General features: G+C 52.1%; 1 protein-coding gene across 10 annotated transcripts in view; it reads right to left on the bottom strand.

Annotated features, from left to right (window-relative positions):
- Positions 1–23125, bottom strand: part of MAST3 (microtubule associated serine/threonine kinase 3) — a 39939-nt gene that overhangs the window by 5280 nt on the left and 11534 nt on the right. For 4 of the 10 annotated variants that reach the window (XM_066349776.1, XM_066349742.1, XM_066349807.1 and 1 more), the window contains 18 exons: positions 15646–15734; positions 15493–15565; positions 14716–14794; positions 13824–13984; positions 13599–13674; positions 13123–13332; positions 12932–13033; positions 12545–12677; positions 10382–10443; positions 9901–9986; positions 8939–9147; positions 8236–8374; positions 4367–4499; positions 3989–4154; positions 3328–3429; positions 2326–2448; positions 1436–1545; positions 459–592 (listed from right to left, as the gene is read on the bottom strand). In XM_066349776.1, the coding sequence (XP_066205873.1) occupies positions 459–592; positions 1436–1545; positions 2326–2448; positions 3328–3429; positions 3989–4154; positions 4367–4499; positions 8236–8374; positions 8939–9147; positions 9901–9986; positions 10382–10443; positions 12545–12677; positions 12932–13033; positions 13123–13332; positions 13599–13674; positions 13824–13984; positions 14716–14794; positions 15493–15565; positions 15646–15734 (2187 nt within the window). Of the gene's footprint in view, positions 1–458; positions 593–1435; positions 1546–2325; positions 2449–3327; positions 3430–3988; positions 4155–4366; positions 4500–8235; positions 8375–8938; positions 9148–9900; positions 9987–10381; positions 10444–12544; positions 12678–12931; positions 13034–13122; positions 13333–13598; positions 13675–13823; positions 13985–14715; positions 14795–15492; positions 15566–15645; positions 15735–18186; positions 18476–23125 lie in introns of those variants that run through there. The other 6 variants (XM_066349786.1, XM_066349752.1, XM_066349799.1 and 3 more) reach the window with 4 other exon arrangements.

The raw sequence follows: 23125 nt of genomic DNA, 5'->3' as shown, positions 1-23125 counted from the left end.
GAGACAGAGAGAGAGAGAGGAGAGACAGAGAGAGAGAAGGGGGGAGGAGCTGGAAGCATCAACTCCCATATGTGCCTTGACCAGGCAAGCCCAGGGTTTCGAACCGGCGACCTCAGCATTTCCAGGTCGACGCTTTATCCACTGCGCCACCACAGGTCAGGCTTTTTTTTTTTTTTTGATAGATTGATTTGAGAGAGAGAAAGAGAAGCATTCATTTATTGTTTTACTTAGTTGTCCATTCACTGGTTGCTTCCTGTATGTGCCCTGACTGGGAATCAAATCCACAACTTTGGCATGTTGGGACGATGCTCTAACCAACTAAGCTAACCGGGCAGGGCCTAGTCGATGCAGAATTTTCTACTGGGCCATTAGGAAACTCTTTCCAATGTTAGATTTTGTGGCTCCAGCTCCTACTAGGCTTGCAGGCTAGATATGTTAGTACTGCCCAGACTACCTACCGAACCTCAGTGTTCAGCTGCTGGACATCCTCCCCTTCACCACGCTCCCATCCTTCTTCCCGGTCCTCATGGGAGCTCCGTTCGGTGAAGGGGAGAGCGGGCTGCACAGCCAGGAACTCAGAGCTGCTATACACCTGGGAAGTAATAAAAAATAACAGCAATAAAAATGGAGGCAGAAGACACACCCACTTCCTACATGCCTGATGCTTTCCTGTGATTCCCTTCATTAAATCCTTACTCAGCATGTCCCCAAAGACAGCAAAATCTGTAGCCCACTGTACAGATGAGAAACTGAGGTTCGAAGGGGCCCAGATACCTGTTGATGATCAGGAAAACCTGCCCAGGGCCCAGGCCTTCAAATAGTGCACAGGATTTTTTGATCAAATTATAGACAAAGAAAAGAACTTAAGTTAAACCTGTAAAACTATTAAATGACACTCCGCATAGGAGCTTTACTCACAACAGCCAAAAAGTGAAAATAACCCAAATGTGCATTAGCCGATGAAGAATAAACACAATGTGGTCCATCTGCATGATGGAATGTTACTGTCATGAAAGGGAATGAAGCACTGACACACGCCACAACATGGATGAACCCTGAAAACATTCATGCTGAGTGTAAGAGAAGCCAGATACAATAGCTCACATCATATGTGATCCCATCTATGTGAAATGTCCAGAAGAGGCAAATTTGCAGACACAGAAAGCAGACTGGTGGCTCATCGGGGCTGGAGGAGCGGGTGTAGGGAATGGCTACTACTGGGTATGGGGTTTGGGGACAATTGAAATGTTCTGCAACTAGACAAAAGTGATGACTGCACAATACTGTGACTGCTAAATGTCAGTGAATTGTACACTCTACAATGGCTAAACCGTATATTTTATGCTGAATTTTACAACAACAAAAAATGCAAAGAAAACCCAAATATCTTGCAATGTTTCCTGAGTGCTACCTACATCCAGGGCCTGGACCCCACCTTGCTGAACCGGTGGGAGCAGGATGAGAACTTGGGGATCTCTGTGGATGACTCCTCATCGTTGGTCTCGTCGTCCTCAGAGCCCAGGTGTCTGTACCGTTCTGAGCGTGCTACAGGGGAGAAGCACATGCAGCCAACGTGAAGTGGCTGTGAGGGTGCTAGGTGATGTGCAGAGGGTATCCCAGGCAGGGTGGGGTACGGGCACCGCCAGGGCAAAGGCCTCAAGGTGGGACCATGCCCCGTGTATTTAGGCATCACAAGAGGATTAGGCAGCGGAGTGAATATCTGGGACTCCATCCTAGCTATATCCCTAAAAGCTGTGGGACTGTGGGGGGAATTCTTATGTCTGAGCCTTACTGTCTTCACTTTTGAGATAAGTTACCCAGAATTAGAAAAACTGTGCACCTCAAATATAAACCATGTTCCTTGCTTTTCAAAAGAGGAAACAGACCCTCAGAGAGGACTTCTGACATGCCCAAGATCACAAAGCAAGTTCTGGAAGAGGTACTGGAAACCAAGGGTATTTGCTGTTTGGCCACAGCCCTGAATGGGGTGAGCTCACTGAAGTACCTGAGAGGACCCCTCCACAAAAGCAAGGCAAGGTGCCCCACCCTCCCATGTGACCCACAGGGTTCTATGCTGGGACACTGAACCTGCAGGCAGTGGTCTGGCACGCTCAGTGCCTTGGTTCCCCCTCCCACAATTTGAGGGGGGTGCCACACATCCTGAACCCAGAAGCACAGGAAATTCCAGCCATGGGGGCAACTGGTAGACCTGCCCCAGCTTCTTGGAAAGCTTAGGAAGTTGGAACCTCTAGGCCCAGGGAAAGGTACCAAGACTGGGCAGAGACCCTAGCAGACAGCCCTCTCTGCCGCTAAAACCCCACTCACTGTCGAAGTAGCTGGTGTCATCCTCGGCTTCGAGCTGTGGCACGAACTCAGCCTTGTGTCGCAGAAGTCCCGCCCAGTCCAGTGTTCGGAAGAATGGGTGCTGCTTCACCTCATGGGTGCCGCCTGCAGACATGCCTGGCTGAGCTCTGTGGGGCCCTAACCCCATGGCCCTCTGGGCCAACAGGAACCAAAACTTGGCCAACACAGAACCAGAGAGATAGGAGGCAGAGCCAACCACTGTTTAAAAGCCCAGAGAGGGCCCTAGCCAGGAAGCTCAGTTGGTTCGAGTGTTGTCCCAATATGCCAACGTTATGGGTTTGATCTCCAGTCAGGGCACATACAAGAATCAACCAATGAATGCATAAATAAGTGGAACAATAAATTGATGTTTCTCTCTCTCTCCCTCCCTTCTCTCTCTCTCCCTCCCTTCTCTCACTCTCTAAATTAAAATAAAAAAAAAAAAGAGGCCAGAGAGGAACAGAGCTGGGGCTCAAACCCCAGGTCCTGATCTTCCCTCTGTTGAATTCTGAGATCCAACCACCCATAATCTTAGAAGAAACCTCAGAGTCTTTGAAGGGCTTCCTTCTTGTGCCTTTTCCACGTTTCTAGTCCATGGAATAGGACTGGCTACATGAAGGTGTCCTATTCCCCAGCCTCAACCTCACTGTTCTCTCCTGTGGCCAAGCTTCATCATGACCATGACCTGCAGTGGCTGCATTATATCTCAAATAGTCCCTTAACAAAACACTAGGTGACTGGGAATACTGGGACAGTGAGATCCACTGGGCTGGGCCATTGAGGATGTTAGGACACAGACCCTGATCTTTTTGGCTCAGCCCCAGTGTTCCGTCTGCACAAGACCCAGCTACCTGCTATTCTCCTAAGGTCTTGTGCTAATTGCTGGGAAACTCCTATGCATCCTTCAAAACCCCAGCTGCAAGTCCCTCTCCTCCATGCAACCTTTCAAGTAGAGTTCTTGCTTACCCCAGCCCCCATACATACCAGTGCCCAGACGGTCCAGTGGGTTCTGCCTGAGGAGCCTGGTGATGAGGTCCTGGGCATCAGCTGGAAGGGCCTCCTCCCCCTCTGGCCACATGATCTCATCTAAAATGAAGAAAGGGAGTGAGGGGGTGGGAATAATGTTGCCTAGTACCTCTCTTCTCTCACTGTGCTTCAAGCCATTAGCCTTCTCTGATCCTTCAACACACCAGGTTCGGTCCTACCTCACAGCTTTTGCTTTGGCTGTGCCCTCTGCCCAGGGCACCTACCCCTCTTCTGTGTCCGTAACTGCCTGTCACACCTTCAGGTCTGCTCACAGGTCTTCTCTGAGGCCTCCACAGCTCTCTATTTAATATAGTGCCCCAGTACCCTGCCCCTTCCCCTTTCTGCTTCTTCTTCTTGGCAATTTTGGCATCTAACTGCTCTATAATTTGCTTATTTATCTCACTCATTGTCTGTCTTGCCTACCAGACAGCGAGCACCAGAAGAGCTGTCCATTTTGTCCTCAGTTGTGTCCCCAGTGCCCAGCTGGGGCCACACACATCATTGGTGCGTGGGCCACATGTGGGCTGTTCCCCTCTCTAACACAGGTGGGGAAAATGCTGCGCTGAGCTGCAGTGCAGCAGAGACTCAAACCTGTGGCCCCAGGGGATGGGGAACGCACCACTGACCACCTGGCCAAAGAGTTCCTCAGGGGTATCTCCAAAGAAAGGCACGCAGCCCACCAGGAACTCATAGAGGACGACGCCCATGGCCCACCAGTCCACCGGCTTGCCATAGCCCTGGCGGAAGATCACTTCGGGTGCGATGTACTCAGGAGTCCCACACACCTGGGCCAGGCAGAACAGGGAAACTGAAGACAGCCTCCAGCCCGGGAGAAACCCCAGGAGAGACCGGAAGGCCGGACCAGGCTGGGAATAAGGGCTGGGTAGAATTAAAGGGGGCAGTTTATTTTCCCCTTTTGGCTGCCAAGTCTCGCCATGTCCCAGGGTTGGGCTTCAGAAGGAGGGGGCCCAGCACACAGGGGCACCTGCCTACCCACCTGCTTGTCCATGAACTCCCTGGTGTCCTTTTCAATGTGGCCCTCGTAGAGGTTGGTGGCCATGCTCATCAGCCCGATCTTGGACAGGCCGAAGTCAGTCAGCTTGATGTGGCCAAGTGAGGTGATAAGCAGGCTGTAGGTAGGTAGGCAGCTTGCTCAGAGCTAGGGGCCCAGACACCTGGCAGCTCCTGCTGTCTTTGAACTTGGCTCCACCCAGGGTAGGCCAGAGCACTCCAGGGATTGAAAAGTCCTTCCATGCACAGCCACATTATCACAAGAACCAATGGGTCTTGGGCAATATTACAAATTTGGCAAGCATCTCTGTGCACCTACTGATTATATCTGGTGTTGCTATGGAGCACCTACTGTATATTTTGCTGTGCAAAACCAAATTTCCTGAGAATCATAGCATCTCCCAACTGTGTGTTAAACCAACTCCTGAACACCTACTGTGTGTGGGGGATCTACAATGTATTTTTGCACATGTGTCCATTATTATACAAATTAAACATTTTGCAAGCAACTATTGTTTATATCCTGTGTTGAAAAATGAACATATCTTGAGCACCTAGTGTATACAAAAATATCTGTGCACCTGCCTGACCAGGTGGTGGCACAGTGGATAGAGCGTTGGACTGGGATGCAGAGGACCCAGGTTCGAGACCTCGAGGTCGCCAGCTTGAGCGTGGGCTCATCTGGCTTGAGCAAAAAAAATGCTCACCAGCTTAGACCCAAGGTCGCTGGCTCAAACATGGGGTTACTCGGTCTGCTGAAGGCCCACGGTCAAGGCACATATGAGAAAGCAATCAATGAACAACTAAGGCGTTGCAACGAAAAACTGATGATTGATGCTTCTCATCTCTCTCCGTTCCTGTCTGTCTGTCCCTATCTATCCCTCTCTCTGACTCTCTCTCTATCCCTGAAAATAAAAATTAAAAATAAATATATATATATATAAATAAATAAAAATATCTGTGCACCTCATGAGCGGGCCCATTTTTTTTTTTTTTTAGTGAGAGGAGGGGAGGCAGAGAGACAGATTCCCACATGTGCCATGACCAGGATCCACCCAGCAAGCCCACTAGGGGGCGATGCTCTGCCCATCTGAAGCTGCTGCTCCCTTGCATAGTAACAGAGCTATTTATTTTTTAACGCCTGAGGTGGAGGCCACAGAGCCATCCTCAGCGCCCTCAGCACTGAAGGTCAACTCCTGGCTGGAGCCAGGTTGAGGGGGACAGGATGGGGGGGCAGGAGAGGGGCAGAAAAGCAGATGGTCGCTTCTCTTGTGTGCCCTGACTAGGAATCTAACCAGGGACATCCACACACCAGGCTGACCCTCTACCACTGAACTAACTGGCCAGGGCCTGAACTCATTTTTTAAAAACTTGCACATCTACCACGTATGCTGCTGTTTAAGTTTTCTTGCTTAAGTACAGATATGTTTGCTAAGGGATATAATCACATGCTCCATCTTTATAAAGTCACATTTTCATGTACCTCCTGGATACCTCTACAACTTAAAAATAAATGTCGAGAGAACACACGGTAGAACTCACTGTATATATCCAGGTTGTTGGATGAGCCATCTATTGCGTACCTCAACTCTGTAAAGAAACAATTTGGCGTACCTTCTATGTGCACCCACTGGGTTGTTTTTTTAAATAAGGGGTGTTTCTTGAGCAACTACTGTGTGCAACAGCTGTGAAAAAACACTTTGCTGTTGCTATCAGGCATAGCCACAACCAACGTTTCCTGAGCTTCTACAGGCAAACCATCTAAAAAAACATTTTCCTTGAATACCGATGATATCTGCTATTTAAAATTTTTTTTCCTTCTTGTAAATGAAATGATATGATGCCTGGGATTTCCTTCAAATCATCCAGTGGGGAGGGGGTAAAGGACTGGCCAAGTGTTGTGGAATCTGAGTATGGGCATGGGACACTACATCCTTCTCTTATGAGCTAAATTGTGTCCCCACAAAACACACATGTTGAAGTCCTAACCTTCAGTAACCATGAATGTGACCTTATTTGGAGAAAGAATCATTGGACATGTGATTACTTAAGGTCAAATTGGAGCAGGATGGCTACTAATCCAATATGACTGGTGTCCTTAAAAAAAGGGGAAATTTGGACACAGACATGCACAGAAGGAGGATGCCATGTGAACACTGGACTGATGCTACTACAAGCCAAGGAACTACCAGAAGCTGGGAGAGGAGCTTGGAACAGACCCCTTCCCAGTGCCTTCAGAGAGGGCATAGGTGGCCCTGCTGACACTGTGATCTTGGACTCTGGCCTCAAGACTATAAGAATAAATTTCTGTTGTTTTGGCTGCCTAGTCTGTGGTATTTTGTTGTGGCAACCTGAGGGGACTAATGTACCTTCCCTTCATTTGGGGGTATATATTGAAATTTTCCAAATATGAAAGTGAAGTATTTTCCTCAAGCACCTACTGTGTGCACCTATCCCTCCCTTCAAGGTTGGGCACGGTCTTGCCCTGTCTTGCAGATTAGGGTCCTGAGGGGCAGGCCCTTCACTGGGGTCTGATCTGAGAAACTTGGAAGACCCCACCCTACCCATGAATGATGCCAAAGGAGCCTGTTGGGCACAGGGCTTCCTTAGGGCACGGAGCACAGACCTAGGTATACAGCAGGGGCCAAATACACAATTGCTTTGTTTTTTGAAGCTCTTGGAAACTACAAGATGCCCTGAAAACAAGTAGGGCTCTTACAACTTATGTTCACACCTCCACATAACAAGTACCTAAGAATCATGTGCTTCCTGCCTCTTATTTAGAGGGCACTCAATATATGGGCAGTCCTTTCCTTTGTACACAGCAGATGCTCAATTAATGCAGGGGAGAGTGCTTTGAAAATTTTATAGGGGTTACCAAGCATTAAGGATTATTAACATTCATGCTCATGTCTCCCCAGTCCTCATAGAGAACCTGGCATATAGTAGGTACTTACTAGATGCTAGAATAAAATAAACATCCCAAGACCCTCAATAAACATGGTCTCTTCCTTTTATTTATTTATTTTTTTGTATTTTTCCAAAGTTAGAAGCAGGGAGGCAGTCAGACAGAACCCCGCATGCTCCTGACTGGGATCCACCCGGCATGCCCACCAGGGGGCGATGCTCTGCCCATCTGGGGCATTGCTCTGCTTCCACGGAGCCATTCTAGCGCCTGAGGTGGAGGCCATGGAGCCCTCCTCAGTGCCCGGGCCAACTTTGCTCCAATGGAGCCTTGGCTGTGGGAGGGGAAGAGAGAGACAGAGAGGAAGGAGAGGGGGAGGGGTGGAGAAGCAGAAAGGCGCTTCTCCTGTGTCCCTGACCAGAAATCGAACCTGGGACTTCCACACACTGGGCCAACACTCTACCGCTGAGCCAACTGACCAGGGCAGTCTCTTCCTTTTTTTTACTGCAGTAAAACACAACATGTGCTCAAGACATTAGCCATCGCTTTCTTCACAAATAAGGTTTTGCAACATGCACGTTCCTTTTCCTGTATATAGCTGGTGCCTCACAAATGCATATTCTCTTCCCTTGTGTGGCAGCAGCTCTGAGTGCATGATTTCTTCCCATATACAGTTATACATTCTAAGTGCATATTCCCTCTCCTTGCCTGGCACCACCTCCCTAAATTCATAGTCCCTTCCCTGCATACAGCAAGTACCTATTAAGTTAATTGCTCTCCTCTGTACACACCAGGTGCTCAAGATGTGCAAATCCCCTGCCTTCCCACCACTAGAAGCTTCATGATGCCAACAGAATCCAGACAGAGGGCATTCAAGAGCAGCGCCAGGCCCCACTGAGGCCCCGCCCCAACCCTCCTGGGCCCCGCCCCCTGAGGCCCCAGCCACTCACTTGTCAGGCTTGAGGTCCCGGTGCACAATGCCATAGTTGTGCAGGTACTCGAGCGCCAGCACCGTCTCTGCGAAGTACATGCGGGCCATGTCCACGGGCAGTGGGCCCATGTTCTTCAGGAGCGTGGCACAGTCGCCACCTGTGAGAGGAGACATCCTTTAGGCATAGGCTCTACAGCCCTGCCCAAAGCCTCCACAGCCTCCCCACCTGGTGCAAAAGGGTCTGAATTGGGGTGGCGATCCGGGCAAAAGTTAGGCAAGGGGGGCCCCCGACTCCTGATTCTCCCTAGGCCAGGCAGCAGCAGTCCTGTTAAGTGCACAGCCCCTTCCCTATACACAGCTGGTGCCTCCAAAGTGCATGATTCCTCTCCTTGCCTGGCAGCATCTTGATGAATGCCTGTTCTGCGCTTACCTGAAGGCCCTGCTGTATCCTGAACTGCAAACCTGAAGCTGCAACTCATCACTGTGACCCCTTCCCTGTTCTTCCAGCCTCCAGGCCTCTTTCCACCAGTCTCCCTGCCTAGGATTTACATTTTTCCCCTATCCCCCAGGCTCCCACCCTCACACTCTTTTTTGGACTCCCTAGCCCTGACACCCCATCCTAGACTGAGGGCCTCCAAGGCAGGCTGGGACCCCATGAAGGACAGAACAGATTCCAACTGGGCCCAATGGGCTTTCTCCTGGGGGTTCCCCAGGGATCACACCTTCCACATATTCCATGACCATGCAGAGGTGGCGTCGGGTCTCAAAGGAGCAGAACATGCTGACCACAAAGGGATTCTCGGCGAAGGTGAGGATGTCGCGTTCCACGAAGACCTGCTGGATCTGGTTGCGCAGGATCAGGTTCTGTTTGTTGATCTTCTTGATGGCAAAACGCTGCCTTGTGTCCCGATGCCGCACCAGGTAGACGGCCCTGGGAGAAGGGCAAGACTCATTGAGGCCTGAGCTCAAGGCTCTGGCAGGCATGCAGAACAAACCTGGGCCCAGGACCCAATCTCCTGGACCTTGGCCTGTGTTAAGCTCTCCACCTGGGACACCTTTCTCCATACCTGGCCTCTCTCACAAAGCAGTCACCATGGGTTTAAGCTGCTCTGCTTGGTGTCCTATAAATGAGCCACACACGGCCCTGGTATAGTTGGCCCTTACAGTGTTTATTTATTCTGAGCAGGCTGAGACCCATTAACTCAAAAGTTTGTACCAAACTCAAACTGATTTAAATATAGTCCAAATAAGCAACTTATTAGCTATTTAGCACCTGCTAGCTTTACATTCCTGGTGAAACTACACCCTACTGCTCCCAACCAGATAAACCCTGGGACTATAAGGAACCCACACACGCTGTTCCTGCCCTTTGAGGCTCTCTGACCCAGAGACTCCCCACCATGCTCCTGGCCCCCTCTTCCATCTTGCTCTGATGGTCTCACGCTGTAAGGGACTCCCCACTCCCACCCTCTGCACATCTGTCAAAGTTGCCCATTATGCTCACTGCATGCTACTGCCACCAGGGGGTCATCTTTTTTCCTGATTAGAACCCCCTGCACCTGGATAATGGACCAGCCAGGCCCAGGCCATGCTTGGTTGTGTTCTATCTCCACGTCCCTTTGCAGAACTCAGCTGTCACAGTGGGCATCTGAGAAATGGGTCTGTGGAGGACCCAAAAACTCACCCATAGGCCCCATTGCTAATGAGCTTGATGGTTTCAAAGTCACTTTCACATGGCTTCCTCCGTGACGGGCCAACCAGGGCAGGGCTCTGAGGGGCAAGAAAGACTCAGGGTCCTGATGCCCTGAGGAGTGGGCTGGGCTCCTCCAGCCCCCAAGTCCTGGTGCCTGATGCTACTTTTTCTCCCATCCAAACTTCTCCAACTCAGTGTCTGGGTTTCTGAGCTTTTGCTCAAGCCGTGCCCTCCTCCCAAAAAACTCTTATACATCTTCCAAAACACCTTCCCAGTGACCCCTCCAGTCCTGCCCTGCCCAACCCACACAGCACAGCAGCCTAACTCCCCTCACCTTCCCCTCATAGTCACAGGCATTTATTAAGCACCTGTCATGGAAGACTTCTGTAAAACTAGCCCCCCCCCCCATAACTCCCTGGTTTGCCCTGAAAAGAAGAAGACAGGTGTGGGGCCTCAAATCTCTGTGCCTCACCTCTAGGGACTCAGGCGCTAGGGGCTGTCCTCTGTCATTGAGGTGACTCAAAGGCACCATCTCTGAAAGACAAAAGAAGAGCCTTCAATGGGGCCTCCAAACCTTGCTTCTCTATCACTCAAAGATTTCCTGAGGCTTCCAGGGCCCATCTGGGGCTGAGGACGTGAAGCCTCCCCTGACCAGCTCCTGTAATACCTCTAATGAGCCCCTACAGTGTCCAAGTCTCAGCCAAACCCACGAGGTTGGACTAAACAACAACTAAGGAACCATCTAGAAAGGCTAGCAAGGATCCTGGCCAGGTGCTCAGTGGATAAAGCATCCACCTGGTGCACTTTCAACCCTCAGACAGGGCAATAGAGAAGCAATCAGTGAGTACACAACTAAATGGAACAACTAAGTGAAACAATGAGTCGATGGTTCTTTCTCTCCCTTCCCCTCTTTTTTCCTTCCTCTCTCTCAAGTCAATGAAAAAATAAGAAGGGCTAACAGGCAGCCCAGGCTCTGACTACTCTGCCTTCATTAAACCTTGGCTCCAAACCTTGTACTAGTGATCCCAGTTTTTTTGTTTGTTTGTTTGTTTTGGGGGGGGGGGTTGGTATTTTTCCGAAGCTGGAAACGGGGAGACAGTCAGACAGACTCCCGCATGCACCCAACCGGTATCCACCCGGCATGCCCACCAGGGGGCGATGCTCTGCCCATCTTGGGGCGTCGCTCTGCTGCAACCAGAGCCATTCTAGCACCTGAGGCAGAGGCCACGAAGCCATCCTCAGCGCCCGGGCCAATTTTGCTCCAATGGAGCCCTGGCTGCGGGAGGAGAAGAGAGAGACAGAGAGGAAGGAGAGGGGGAGGGGTAGAGAAGCAGATGGGCGCCTCTCCTGTGTGCTCTGGCTGGGAATCGAACCCAGGACTTCTGCACACCAGGCCGACACTCTACCACTGAGCCAACCGGCCAGGGCCGATCCCCAGTTTTAACACTGGCTTCTAACAACCTTCTAGTTCAGAATGTGGCCCATGGGAAGCCCCTTTACAGTCCAACTCCAGGACTTGGCAGGTTGATTAGAGTGAGTGGTCTGTGAATTCTGAGCTGTGACAGTGGCAATGAAGAATGTCTCATAGTCTCAGAGCTAGGCCGGGATGGGGCAGTGCAGTCTTGGGGTGAGGAAGGCCTAAGTTCAAATATAACTCCTTCTATTCTCAGTGGGCCCCTCCAGGTATTGGGCGGGTGATCTGCCCCCACAGCCTCAGCCTCCACCTACCTTACTACTTCCTGCTCCCTATGACACCAGGCACACCCCCATCGCCACCTATGTTATCTTTCCTAGACAGACAGGAGGACAGCTTTGGCCACAGGGCCAGTCCACCAGTGGTCTGGCCTCAGGCATACCTGTGTCTGATCCCCTGCTCAACTTCATCTGCCTGGAGCCTTCATTTCTCCAGCTTCAAATGGGGACAATAGCAGCCTGATCCCAAAGTTAACAGCAATGAAGCTAGGCAGATACTGTCCATTATAGCCCGGCCCTTCCAATCCCCTTGCTTGCCCCCGGAACCCCTATTTCTTCCGTTCCTCAGCTGTACCCCCTCTTCTGCTCCTCCAATATGCCAGACATAATCCCACCTCAGGGCCTTTGTAGTTCTCTTGCCTGGCACCCCCCTTTTTCTCCCTCAGATCTGCATCTGGTCATCTCTCCATTCTCAGTTTAAACATCACCTCTTTCCAGAGCTTACCCTGACCACCCCTGGCCCAAGCCAGTCCAAGTTCCATGCTCCCCTCTTGCCACATTTTGGCTCCCCATCCCAGCTGTTCAGGGGAGTTCTTGCCTACGGGTGGCCCCTTCTGACTTTGAGGCTACCCCTGGGGCCACAGTTAGGTAAAACTGGGAACAGGCTTTGTGAATTTGTAGGATGATATAAACGTCATTGCCAGTGGTGATCCCATGGTGCTCTGGCCCATTTCAACTTGGCATTTGAGGACACTGAGGCCCCAAGGCTTTGGCAGGTTACGGGGCCCAATGTGCCATGCAGCCACCTGACCTTGGAATCCCAGGCACTTTCCCCACTGTGGGCCCCATGGGTGACCAAGGGCAGGAAACAGAAAGACAAGTACCAATGACTCTGCCTCATCCTCTCAGTCTCCTCTCTTTACCCGGCCCCACCCTAGCTTACCCTCGAGGGGGTCCTTAGCCAGGCCCAGCTGCCCAATGATGTACTGTGGCAGGTCGGTCTTGATGCCCTGGCCTTCTCGAGCCTGGCCCTCTGCAGCCTCCAGCAGATGGTAAAATTCCTCAGGGTCAAACTCCTGAGGGGGTAAAAAGGATTGGTCAGTTGAGGGCTTCTTGTTTCCAGGCCTTTGCAAATGCTGTGCCCATCTAGAGCACTCTGACCAGTGGTTCCAAGTTGTCCCTGGGATCTTAGTTCCTGTCTCATCCTACAGGAAGCAGTCCCAGTCTGGCAGCCTCTCTAAGCCCTATGTACTGGGAACTGTGTCTTGTATCTTGGGGATGTGGTCTCAGCTCTATTAGGCCCCTCATCTGGCCATGGAAGGAGACTCACAAGACACTCTAGGAGCCTTGCTGGCCTTGAGATGATGATCAGCAGCTTCCGAACCAGCTGGACAATGAAGCCGACTTCCTCACTGTCTGAGCGCTCGTGAGCCTGGAGGCAGGTGGGTGTGACATCACCCGTAGGCCCTTGTCCCCACCCTACCCAACCCAGGGACTCCCAGACCCAACCTCCCCACACACATCCTGTAGCAGCCTCTCTAGCTTCTCCTGCATCTCCAGGAAGTAGCGGGAGGTGATGAGTGCCTCTTCAGACTTGCTCAGGCAGTCGCGGGCCAACTCCACGATCTGGTGGTGGATGAAGCCCAGAACACCATCGGCTAGTGCCAGCTGGGCACCAGGCGCGAAGGCTGTGAGGAACTCCTGCAGATGACCCTCCATCTGGGCCGTGGCCTGGGCGGGGGAAATGGGTGACCTGGTCATTGGACAGAACAGAGGAGCAACATGCACAGATTGGGGCGGGAGACACAGCAGGGAAAGAAATGTGACCATGAAGCCAATGGGGTCAGAGGACTGGGGGGACATTAGAGACCAAGAGGGAAAAATAAAAATGGACAGATGTGGGGACACAGCCAAGAAGACAGAGTGTCTGTCTGTCACAAAGAGAGAAAGCAATGTGGAGGGTGCTGGGGCCGGCCCAGCCCCACGGCACTGCCCACCTTCGGGAACCTCTCCCGGTACACACGATTCATCATGACGGCCTCGCTGTCAAAGGGTCCTGTCGTGCGTCCAGGGCTGAAGGGGGGTGATGATTAGCTTGTGCCATAGGACCTGAGGCCCAGCCTAGGGGAAGGGGGCTGAGCCAGAGGGGAAGGGGAGCCATGCTGTGGTCCAAAAGCCAGCCCAGGGAGGTGCCAGGGCAGGGGCTAGAGGTCAAGACCCACCTGAGGCTGCGGGAACGGGGTCGAAGACAGGGTGAGCGGTGGCCAGCCTCCTCGTCAGCCACACTCTCTGAGCTGCGGAAATGCTTGGACAGGAAACGCAGTTCGTCTGGCGTTGGTTGGAAAGGAAGCTGGTGGAGACGCTCCCGGGAGGATGAGCTTGACTGGCAGGAGGATGTATCAGAGCGAAGGCTGATAGTCAGTGCCACAGCCCGGACCCCAGCACTAGCCCTCAAGGCCTAGGCTACCAGCTAGTCATCAGTCAGTAATACTCTCCTGCCTGGCTCTCAATAACCCAGTTCTGATGCCCTCTCCTCCAGGAAAACCCTCTCTGCCTGTTCCCTTGGCAGCTTCAAGATCCCCTCTGGCCAGATCCTGACCCCACAGGCTAGGGATATCGGTAGATCCCAGACTGAGGGCTTCTGGGGCTAAGGCTGGGCCTCCTTGGCAACCTCCACATTGCCCATAATGCAGCACAGAGACAGCCTGGAGCCTGCTGACTGCACAACTATCAGACCCCTTGAAAAAACCAAAGGGAGCCTGACCAGGCAGTGGCACAGTGGATAGAGCGTCGGATTGGGATGCAGAGGACCAAGGTTCGAGCAAAGCTCACCAGCTTGGACCCAAGGTCGCTGGCTCAAGCAAAGGGTTACTCAGTCTGCTGAAGGCCCACGGTCAAGGCACATATGAGAAAGCAATCAATGAATAACTAAGGTGTCGCAGTGAAAAACTGAAGATTGATGCTTCTCATCTCTCTCCATTCCTGTCTGTCTGTCCCTATCTGTCCCTCTCTCTGACTCTCTTTCTTACTCTGTAAAAAAACAAACAAACCAAAGAGCTATCCCTCTCCAACTTCAAACCCGCCTGTCTGCCAACAAGGTGGGACTGCAGGTACCGAGACAGTGGAGCTGGGTGTGTTGGTTCCATAGCCAGAAGACGGGAGGGATGCAAGAGACCATCTTCTGCCATCAGCCCTGGAGAGGAGAACCAGAAGAATTGGAAGGAAGGCATGACCCCTGTGTTTGTGGGGACCAAGGGTGAACACTGCGGCTGCCAGATTCTGGCGCCATTGGAGGAAGGACTCTCTAAGGCCAAGAACAGTGAGTGATTCGGGGTGGGCAAGTCCACTGCGTTTCTTCCTCATCCTTCAGACACCGGAATTTGTCCCTGATTCCAACTGCCAGTACCACCCCCCAATCAAAGGTGCCACCTTAAAAAAAAAAAAAAGAAGCTGCCACCTTTCTGAGCCGTACCTCCTGGGGCACATCATGGCCACCTCCACCAGACAGGGCACTCTCCAGCCCTCCATTCCTCAAGGCCCTCAGCAGGTACTCAATAAGTGTCGAATGAATAAGTGACATTTAAATGCCTGCACACACAGGTCCTCCATCAGCTCTTATTAAGTAAATGAATTACCTTCATTAATAGTTCTTAGACCTGTACTGTCTCCTCTCTCCCCCTCCCCCAGGGCTTGTTAAAATTACCTGTCTGTGCAAGAAATGTGGCTGCAGAAGGCCGAGGCAGGGGCAGAAACTAGAGGGAGGGACCACCGCAGGGCAGGGGTCAGGGGAGGGGAAAAGGCCAGTGAGGAGGCAGGTCCACAGGCACACACACTTTGCCTGTCCCCTCACCAGTCATGAGGATACCATTTCCCAAACAAGGGACCACTCACCTCCGGGCAAAGGGGAAGCTGGCAGCTGACGCAGCTGAGAAGTTCCGGGGACTATCCAGGGGGCTGTTGCCTGCTGAGCAGGAGGCCAGGAGAAACTGAGTCATCAGGGGTAGAAACAGGACACAGCACCCACCCGCTTGCTCCCATGCTCACCGGTTAGAACTGACAGTGGTGACAGGGGCCGGGAAAAGGTTGGTGAGGGTGTTCCTACCACGAGGCTTTTACGGTTCCCACTGCGGCAACTGTAGGGGTAGGTGGGAATAAGGTTAGGCATTGGTCCAGGTCTCTAGGCTCAAGAGACCACATCCCCAGGCTGGTGCACACATTCAAACAGATTTGGAGCAGAATAAGAAGCTCGGCACGACCATTCCCACTCCATCCCTAGCTGGACTCCCCCATGGCTCTTACTTAGCCCAGACTTCGAGGCCCAGCAGTATTTTGACAAATACCACTATTACTAAATCTGCTATTACTGGTATTATAAGTGGTGGCATGAAGCACTTCTGGCCTCCTGGTTGTCACTGTACATAGTCAGGAGTCCCTGGCCTGCCTCTCTGGCTTCAGTGTTCACTCTCCCACCCTCATGCCTTTCCCAAGCTATGGCCACTGCCAGGAGCTCTGGAAAATAAGACAGAGTGTGGTGAGGACCATGGAGCCTGCAGGTGGCTTAAGGCAGGCCCCCGCCCCATTCCACACACCCTTTCCCTGGGCCACTGCCCCAATCTCTTGGCAACGTTCCTCTCCAAGATTCCCCCAAAATGCCAGTCTGCCCTTAAAAACCCTAAAATCAGATCTTGCATAGTTGGACCCTGTCTCATGTTCTGTCAAACTGTTACCCACACATTTCCTTCCTTCCCTCCATCCCAGCTCCTTCTGGCAACCTGGGCTCTGGCCCCAGCAGGCACCCTGGCAGAGGAAAGTCGGGAGTGACATTGTCCCACCCTACCCCCTTGCTCCCCCAGAGTAGTTACCCAGCAACAGCTCTGCTTGTTCTGCCAGTGCATCAGCCCACATACCCCAGCCGCCAACGCAGCTCAGCCACATCACTGCACAGGGAGGGAGACAAACCCTCCAGCTTTACAGGGCCAGGAAGAGCACAGAAGGCACAGTGCAGGCCAACATGTGGGGAAGCGTGGTCAGCCAACAACCCAGGCAACAAGGCAGGCAGGGGGTGGAGGAGGGCGCAGTGTTTGGATACAGATTGCCCATAGCTGATCCCCCGAGCCTGTTTCTCCATCTGTATACCTTGCCAGATGCTGGGAAGATTTGATAAAACCAATATACAGGGCTCAGCTTTGGGTCTGCACTGGGTAAATTATGGCAGATACATGTACTGTCATCTTTCTCTTGACAAGGCCTATAGGGCCTGATACATGATCAGAGTGCAGGCCAGGCCAGGCCAGGCCAGGCCAGGCCTCCCCAGGGAATTAAGTAACTTTTTGTCAATCCCAACAAGCCAGGAGGTGGAAGAGATCAGATGCACCCATTTCCCAGCCCGGAAAACTGAGGTCACAGATGTCAACAGCCACAGGGATTGTCCTCTAGTCTTGAGGTACAGAAGGAAGAGTGAAACCCACAGGTTTCTGCAAAGCTTCCTGCCCTGCCCCCCAACACAACCCTAGACCCATATCCTCTCCCTGCCCTTCACCTAGTTCCTTATCCCCACCTCCAATCCTATCATCTGTCACTTCCAACAGCATTTGGGAAAAACACTTGGTGGCCTATCCTATCTCTTGTTCTCAGGCAGGGCCCTCTTGAAAACAGTGTAACTGGAGGTGCCAAAGGGAAAGTGAGTACCATTTCTTCACTTTCTGAACATCTACTGAGTGCCGACTATTTGCTTAGTCCTCCCTAGAGGAGGCCCAGGACCCTGAGAAGCAGCCTAGCAGTTCAATCACCACCCATGTGGTTCAACAGAGAATGAGAATATAGCAGAAAACAGGAGCCTGAGGCCAGTTTCCTATGTAGAGTCCTTGAGGTGCTCATAAGCCCTCTGTGGCTCCCCAGGGTCTGGGAGAAGAGCCTAAGGCCTTGGACTTGGCATTCGAGGTTTCACTGTGCAGCCTCTGCCAATGCGCCCCTTTGGGAATGCCCCATCTCAGCACCAATGAGACACGAAGCACCCAGAGGTATAGGAACTGCCGGAGATCACACAGCCTAGCAGTGGCTGAACTGGCATTTGAATTCAGGTCGGGTAGAGCCCATAGCTCTCGCTTAGTCTCTGCTTTTCAGAACTGGAAACTGGGACTCCAAGAGAGGCCAGGCTTTGCTTCAGTTAAAACCAACAATTTGCGCTCCTGCCACCCCACATACACGCCAGGCTCAGGCAGTAAATACGTTTGTGAACCAACATTTCTAGCTGGGGCCACATATATAAATCAGCGTCAGTTTTTCCAAGAAGCACCTCCCCAACTCAGCCGGGGCCTAGGGCCCTGGATTCAAATCCTGCCTCTGTTTCAACTCTCTGCTGTCTCATCACTACCCCTGCTGTGACCCCGACAGACACTTTAGTGCGAGTAAGAATGCAAGGAGCGTATCTGGGACCCCACCGGATACCTGGATCCCAAAGCGTCCTCCTCCGTCCCGCTACCAACGCGTACAGTGGCCTTCGCTACGCCGCGGAGACACACTCCTGGCAACTAGTGTCTATTCGAACGCCAGCAGCCTTGCTTTTACCCGCGCCGTGCCCCCTACCTCTTGGAGCGCTGCAACAGCGCGCCCTTGGCCAGGCGACTCCTGTGGCCGGGGGCCGCCACCGCTGTCCAGTAGCTGGGGTCGGACATGCTGCTCTTTCCCTTTGTGCCGCCCGCGGCCCAGGAAGTGCCCGGACGGCGGCCCAAGGCAAACCTCCGCGGTGGGATCGGATCCAGGAGCCCAGTAGCAAAGGGAGTGAAGGTGGGGGCACTGTGGGGCTGGAGTGGGGTGACGAGGAGGAAGCGCGTGCCGGAGGACCCCGCCCAGCAGGGCCTATCGGAGGCGGGGTGCGCGGGGCGGAAGCGGTGCCGGCAGCCTCGCGTGCTGCTGAGTGGGCGGAGTGTAGCGAGGTCTGCGGGCAGAGGGCGGGGCGTTGCCTGGGCCGCGAATGGAAGGTCCTGCGGTTACCAGGACGAGGGCGGGGCACCCGGAGGTTGGGACTTGGAACTTGGCTCCTTTCCTTAAAATGTAATGTCATCACGGCACCCCTTCCCCTCTCTCCAGCGGCGCTGACCCCTTCTGCTAAAGGCAACACTTAACGCCCATCTAGCGGCCTGGCCGGGTTCATGCTACCACGCCCACGCGGGCTCCACTCCTTGGAATACCCTTCCGGCCTGGCAAAATCCAGTGTCCCCTCCTCCAGGAAGCCTTCTCTTGTTGTCTGTCTGGCTTTCTCTTCCCCAGGCTAGGACTCCTTGGGGTTCCAGCATCTCCCAGTACTAAACTGGCACAGTGGGCGTGTTTAGTAAACTGAGTCAGGGCAGCTGACATGCTCTAACAGAAAAGGCCATCAGCCTGGCTACAGTCAGGAATATGACACTTGATTTAACTTTGCAAGTCTCAGTTTTTACAACTGTAAAATGGGAGGAAAACAGGGCTGACAAGAGGATTACATGAATTATATGTAAATGTAGCATCAGGCTAACTAACTTCCAGCCTCTGTTCCCCCATCTGCACATATTATCCCTCGTGAAAATGGAAAAGAATCTGAGGCACAGAAAGTAACTGGTATCAGGCTGGTTATGTCATACCTCGTGTTCATAATGGAAGGAGAAATGTCTTATACAGCAGGCAATAAATTAATGCTTCCTCCTCTCATGACAGCCCCAGGAAGTCAGGGACAGCATCCTTTTGACGGTGGCCCCTTCACAGGCCACACAACACTTTGTTAATTGGCCCAGGACTGATACTGGAGCCCAGACCCCATATCTGAGAAAGGGCGACTCAAGTACAGGGAGGGTGCTGCTGCTTAGCGTGTAGCCCTAACTGGCCAATGCCTCTGGCCACTGATTTTGCTTCTCAAGTCTTTCAGGCTCCCCACCCTTGTCTTCTTATGTCCAGTGTCACCCTCATGTGGCCCACACAGTGTCTGGACAGTTGTCTCCCCAAGAATGCTTTTCAGGTTCACCAGACAAGGGCTGAAACACTCATATCTTGTTATTAATTCACTCAGCATTGATTACGTACCCACTTTGTGCCTGCCCCTGTGCTGAATCCTGGGGATGGGCCCAGTGAGAACAAAGCCGCAAATAATCCCTGTCCTTAGGGGCCCCCAGTCTGGTGGGGGAGGCAGAAAGTAAGGGAAACAAATGAACAAGTTAATTTCAATCACTGAGGTGGAGGGCAAAGAAGGACAGGTGTAACATTAGCAAAAGATGACTAGCTGGGAGGCCTTCCTGAGGAGGTGACACTGTAGCCAGCTGAGACATTGAGAAGGAAGAGGTGCCAGCCATGGAGAAAGAGTGTCCCATTCAGGGGGCAGAGCTCATGCAAAAGTCCTCCTGAAGCAGGAAGATGCCAGCAGGGCTGACCATACAGGCATTGCAGGATGCAGGGAAAGTACAGTTTATTGTGTGAGCCATGAGGAGCCCTGGAGGACATGTGAGCAAAGGAGTGGTATGATCTGGACTGTGTTTGTAGACCTGTCCATATCTGCCATTGGGAACAGGAGCTGTCATGGTCAAGAGTGGAAGTGGCAGGAGGCTAGTGGGGGGCTGTGACAGGGTCTGGAAGGGGGACACTGAGGCCTGGACCAGGGTGGAGCTGTGGGGACAAGTAGTTGAATTCTGGATTTCTTTTGAGGCCAAGGGACAGGCCTTGCTTAGGGGCCAGATTTGATGATGAGGATGGGAGGGATCACCTATGGCTCTCAGGTTTCCAGCTGCCTGTGTAGGGGGCACTCAAGCTTCCTCAGGTCTGAGGACCCAAGTGGGAATGAAGCCACGGTCTTGTATTACCATATGTTGACATGCTGTGCCCACCAGCTCCTCCAGCTTGTGCTAGGGGCACTTCTGCACAGAGTTAGGAAAGGAGCTGCCCCTCATCCCCAGCTGTGGCTACACCCTGCACTGCTTATGTGCCCCCATCACACCCAGTGCACTGCTGGTGTCCCCAGTAACTGCTTCTCCCATGTCCATCTGGCCTCAGTTTATTCCTCTGCAGAACAAGATGGGGAGGGAGGATTGCTGCAGCTGACAATCCAGAGAGCCTATGGGTATGGCAAAGGCCTCCTGTGGAAGACTGCCTGAGCCACTGACCTTTGGCATCAGCCCAATAACGCCCACCAAGTCACATCTCTCCTCTGCTCACCCCCCTACAGTTTCTCATTGCTGTTACAGCAAAACTACACTCCTGGGTGGATCCGCCTCCTAGGGCTCAGATCCTAACCCTGTCTATGACTAGGGCTTTGCCTCTCTACTTATACTAAAGATTGTATAAATGGATAAGCTCCAGGTGGGTGTACAGATTCCTTCAAACTCTCATTGGTCTGACCACCCCAGCCCTTCCCACCTGCCATGAGCTGTCCACATCCCTCCCAGCCTTATACCCTGCGTGGCTCCCAGTACCCTGCATAGAAAATCCAAATTCTTTCCATCCTTAACATTCATGGCCTCAAAGGGAACACTCCTCTGACAATGCTGTTCCTGCCTGGACCAGCCTCTGTCACCCTCTTGTCTGTGAGGGCCCAACTCAGGACCTTTTTCAACTCCTCTTCCCACCACCACCACCACCACAGGCAGTTCCCTCCCAGATGCTTCCCTTTTGTCCATACCACAAGTATCACCTGAGCACCTGGTTTACCCTGAAGGTATTGGATGACTAGGAAAAATTCAGTCTGGCCCTCAAGGTTGCTCCCAGATGTCTGGGTGAGAGAAATTACCCAATAATCACACAACAAAACATGGAAATCACACTCACGATGAGGTCTGGATGAGAGAAATAAACGAGCGTAATGAATATAACCACGGCTTGGGCACCCTTAAGTAGAGGGTGTTCAAGGAAGGTTTCCTTATCTGTGGACGTGATAGAGACTTGAAAAAACTAAGAAAGAAGGAAATGGAGAAAATAAAGCTTTGGGCAGAAAAGACAAGTGCAAAGAGCCCGAGCTGCACTAGCTCACATTCTGACAGTCCAGGAAGCTGCTAGGCTAGGGCAAGGTGAATGAAGAGAAGATGAACGGGGAGGAGGCAAGTGGGTCAAAGGGGCCAGACCCACCGGGCCTTGAAGGCTGAGGGGACAAATGTGGGTTTATTCCCAGGGTGTTTGCCTTATGGGAGGCAAGGACCCACTTCCTTGCCTAGCCCAAGGTGATGAGGCTCTGCTGCCCCCTGTTGGAGAATGAGGCAGCCCAGCGAGCTCAGCTAAATCCCCCAACTCTGCCTCCACATCCTCCTGGTAAAACTGGTTCAGGGGCTCTCAACAGGTCCCTGGGCTCCCCTGTGGTTGAGGCCAAGGACTCAGAGCCAATTCTGGCCTGACACTCCCAGGTGCCCTTGAATAACATAATTTGAGTTCTTGTGCCTCTGAGGTCCTGAGTTTCCTCTTTTGCTAAATGGGGGCTACAGCAGTCCTTGCCTCCCACTGGACTCCCAGGTAGGTCCACGCCCACCATCTACCCAGATGTTGCCCTGGTCACCGACATCTTCATTCATGGCCTCTGTCCCGGCAGACTTTTCTTCCCCTTAAGGCTTAAAAATACAGTGTGTCTGTTAAGTCATGGTGCACTTTTGACCGGTCACAGGAAAGCAACAAAAGACGATAGAAATGTGAAATCTGCACTAAATAAAAAGGAAACCCTCCCAGTTTCTGTAGGATGATGTGGCAGCATGTGCGCATGCGCAGATGATGACATAACACAGTGTATACAGCAGCAGCCCATGGCCATGCCAGTTGAGATGTGGACGGTACAGAGGCAAGTTCAGTGTGTTCTGTGGCTCGCTAAATTCGAATCTGTGACCAAAGTGCAACGTGAATATCGACACGTTTATAATGAAGCGCCACCACATAGGAATAACATTACTCGGTGGGATAAGCAGTTGAAGGAAACCCGCAGTTTGGTGGAGAAACCCCATTCTGGTAGGCAATCAGTCAGTGATGAGTCAGTAGAGGCTATACGGGATAGCTACCTAAGGAGCCCTATAAAATCTGTGCGTGAGACCACATCGAACTGCACTGAATGGGTATGAAACTGGGAGAGTTTTCCTTGTATTTGGTGCAGATTTCACATTTCTATCGTCTTTTGTTGCTTCCCTGTGACCGGTCAAAAGTGCACCATGACTTTACGGACAAACTGTATATATCTCAGTTGTGCCCTGGGACCTTTGCACATGTAATTCCTTCTGCCTGGCACCTCTCTCTTAGTTCTGCCCACATCATAGCTCAAATATAACCTCCCCTGAGAGTATCCCTGTGCAAATGTATCTTGTTTGTCCATTCACTTGTTCACTGCCTATTTTCTGAGAGCCTCGCGAGTGAGGGACTATGTTCATCTTGTTCACAGCTATATCCGTAGCACCTGGCACACAGTAGGTGCCTAATAAGTGTTTGTTAACTGAATGAAGGTATCTGCCTATTAGCCAGTACCCAGTACGGGTTCCAAATTATTTTCTCTTTTCCCCAATAAAGGCCTGTAGGAAGAGCCTGAGCAGTTCATTCACAC

This window comes from Saccopteryx leptura, chromosome 1 (assembly GCF_036850995.1).
Source record: "Saccopteryx leptura isolate mSacLep1 chromosome 1, mSacLep1_pri_phased_curated, whole genome shotgun sequence".
Lineage (NCBI taxonomy): Eukaryota > Metazoa > Chordata > Mammalia > Chiroptera > Emballonuridae > Saccopteryx > Saccopteryx leptura.
Note: the sequence above shows the minus strand (reverse complement) of the source record. Positions and strands in the feature narration are given on the sequence as shown.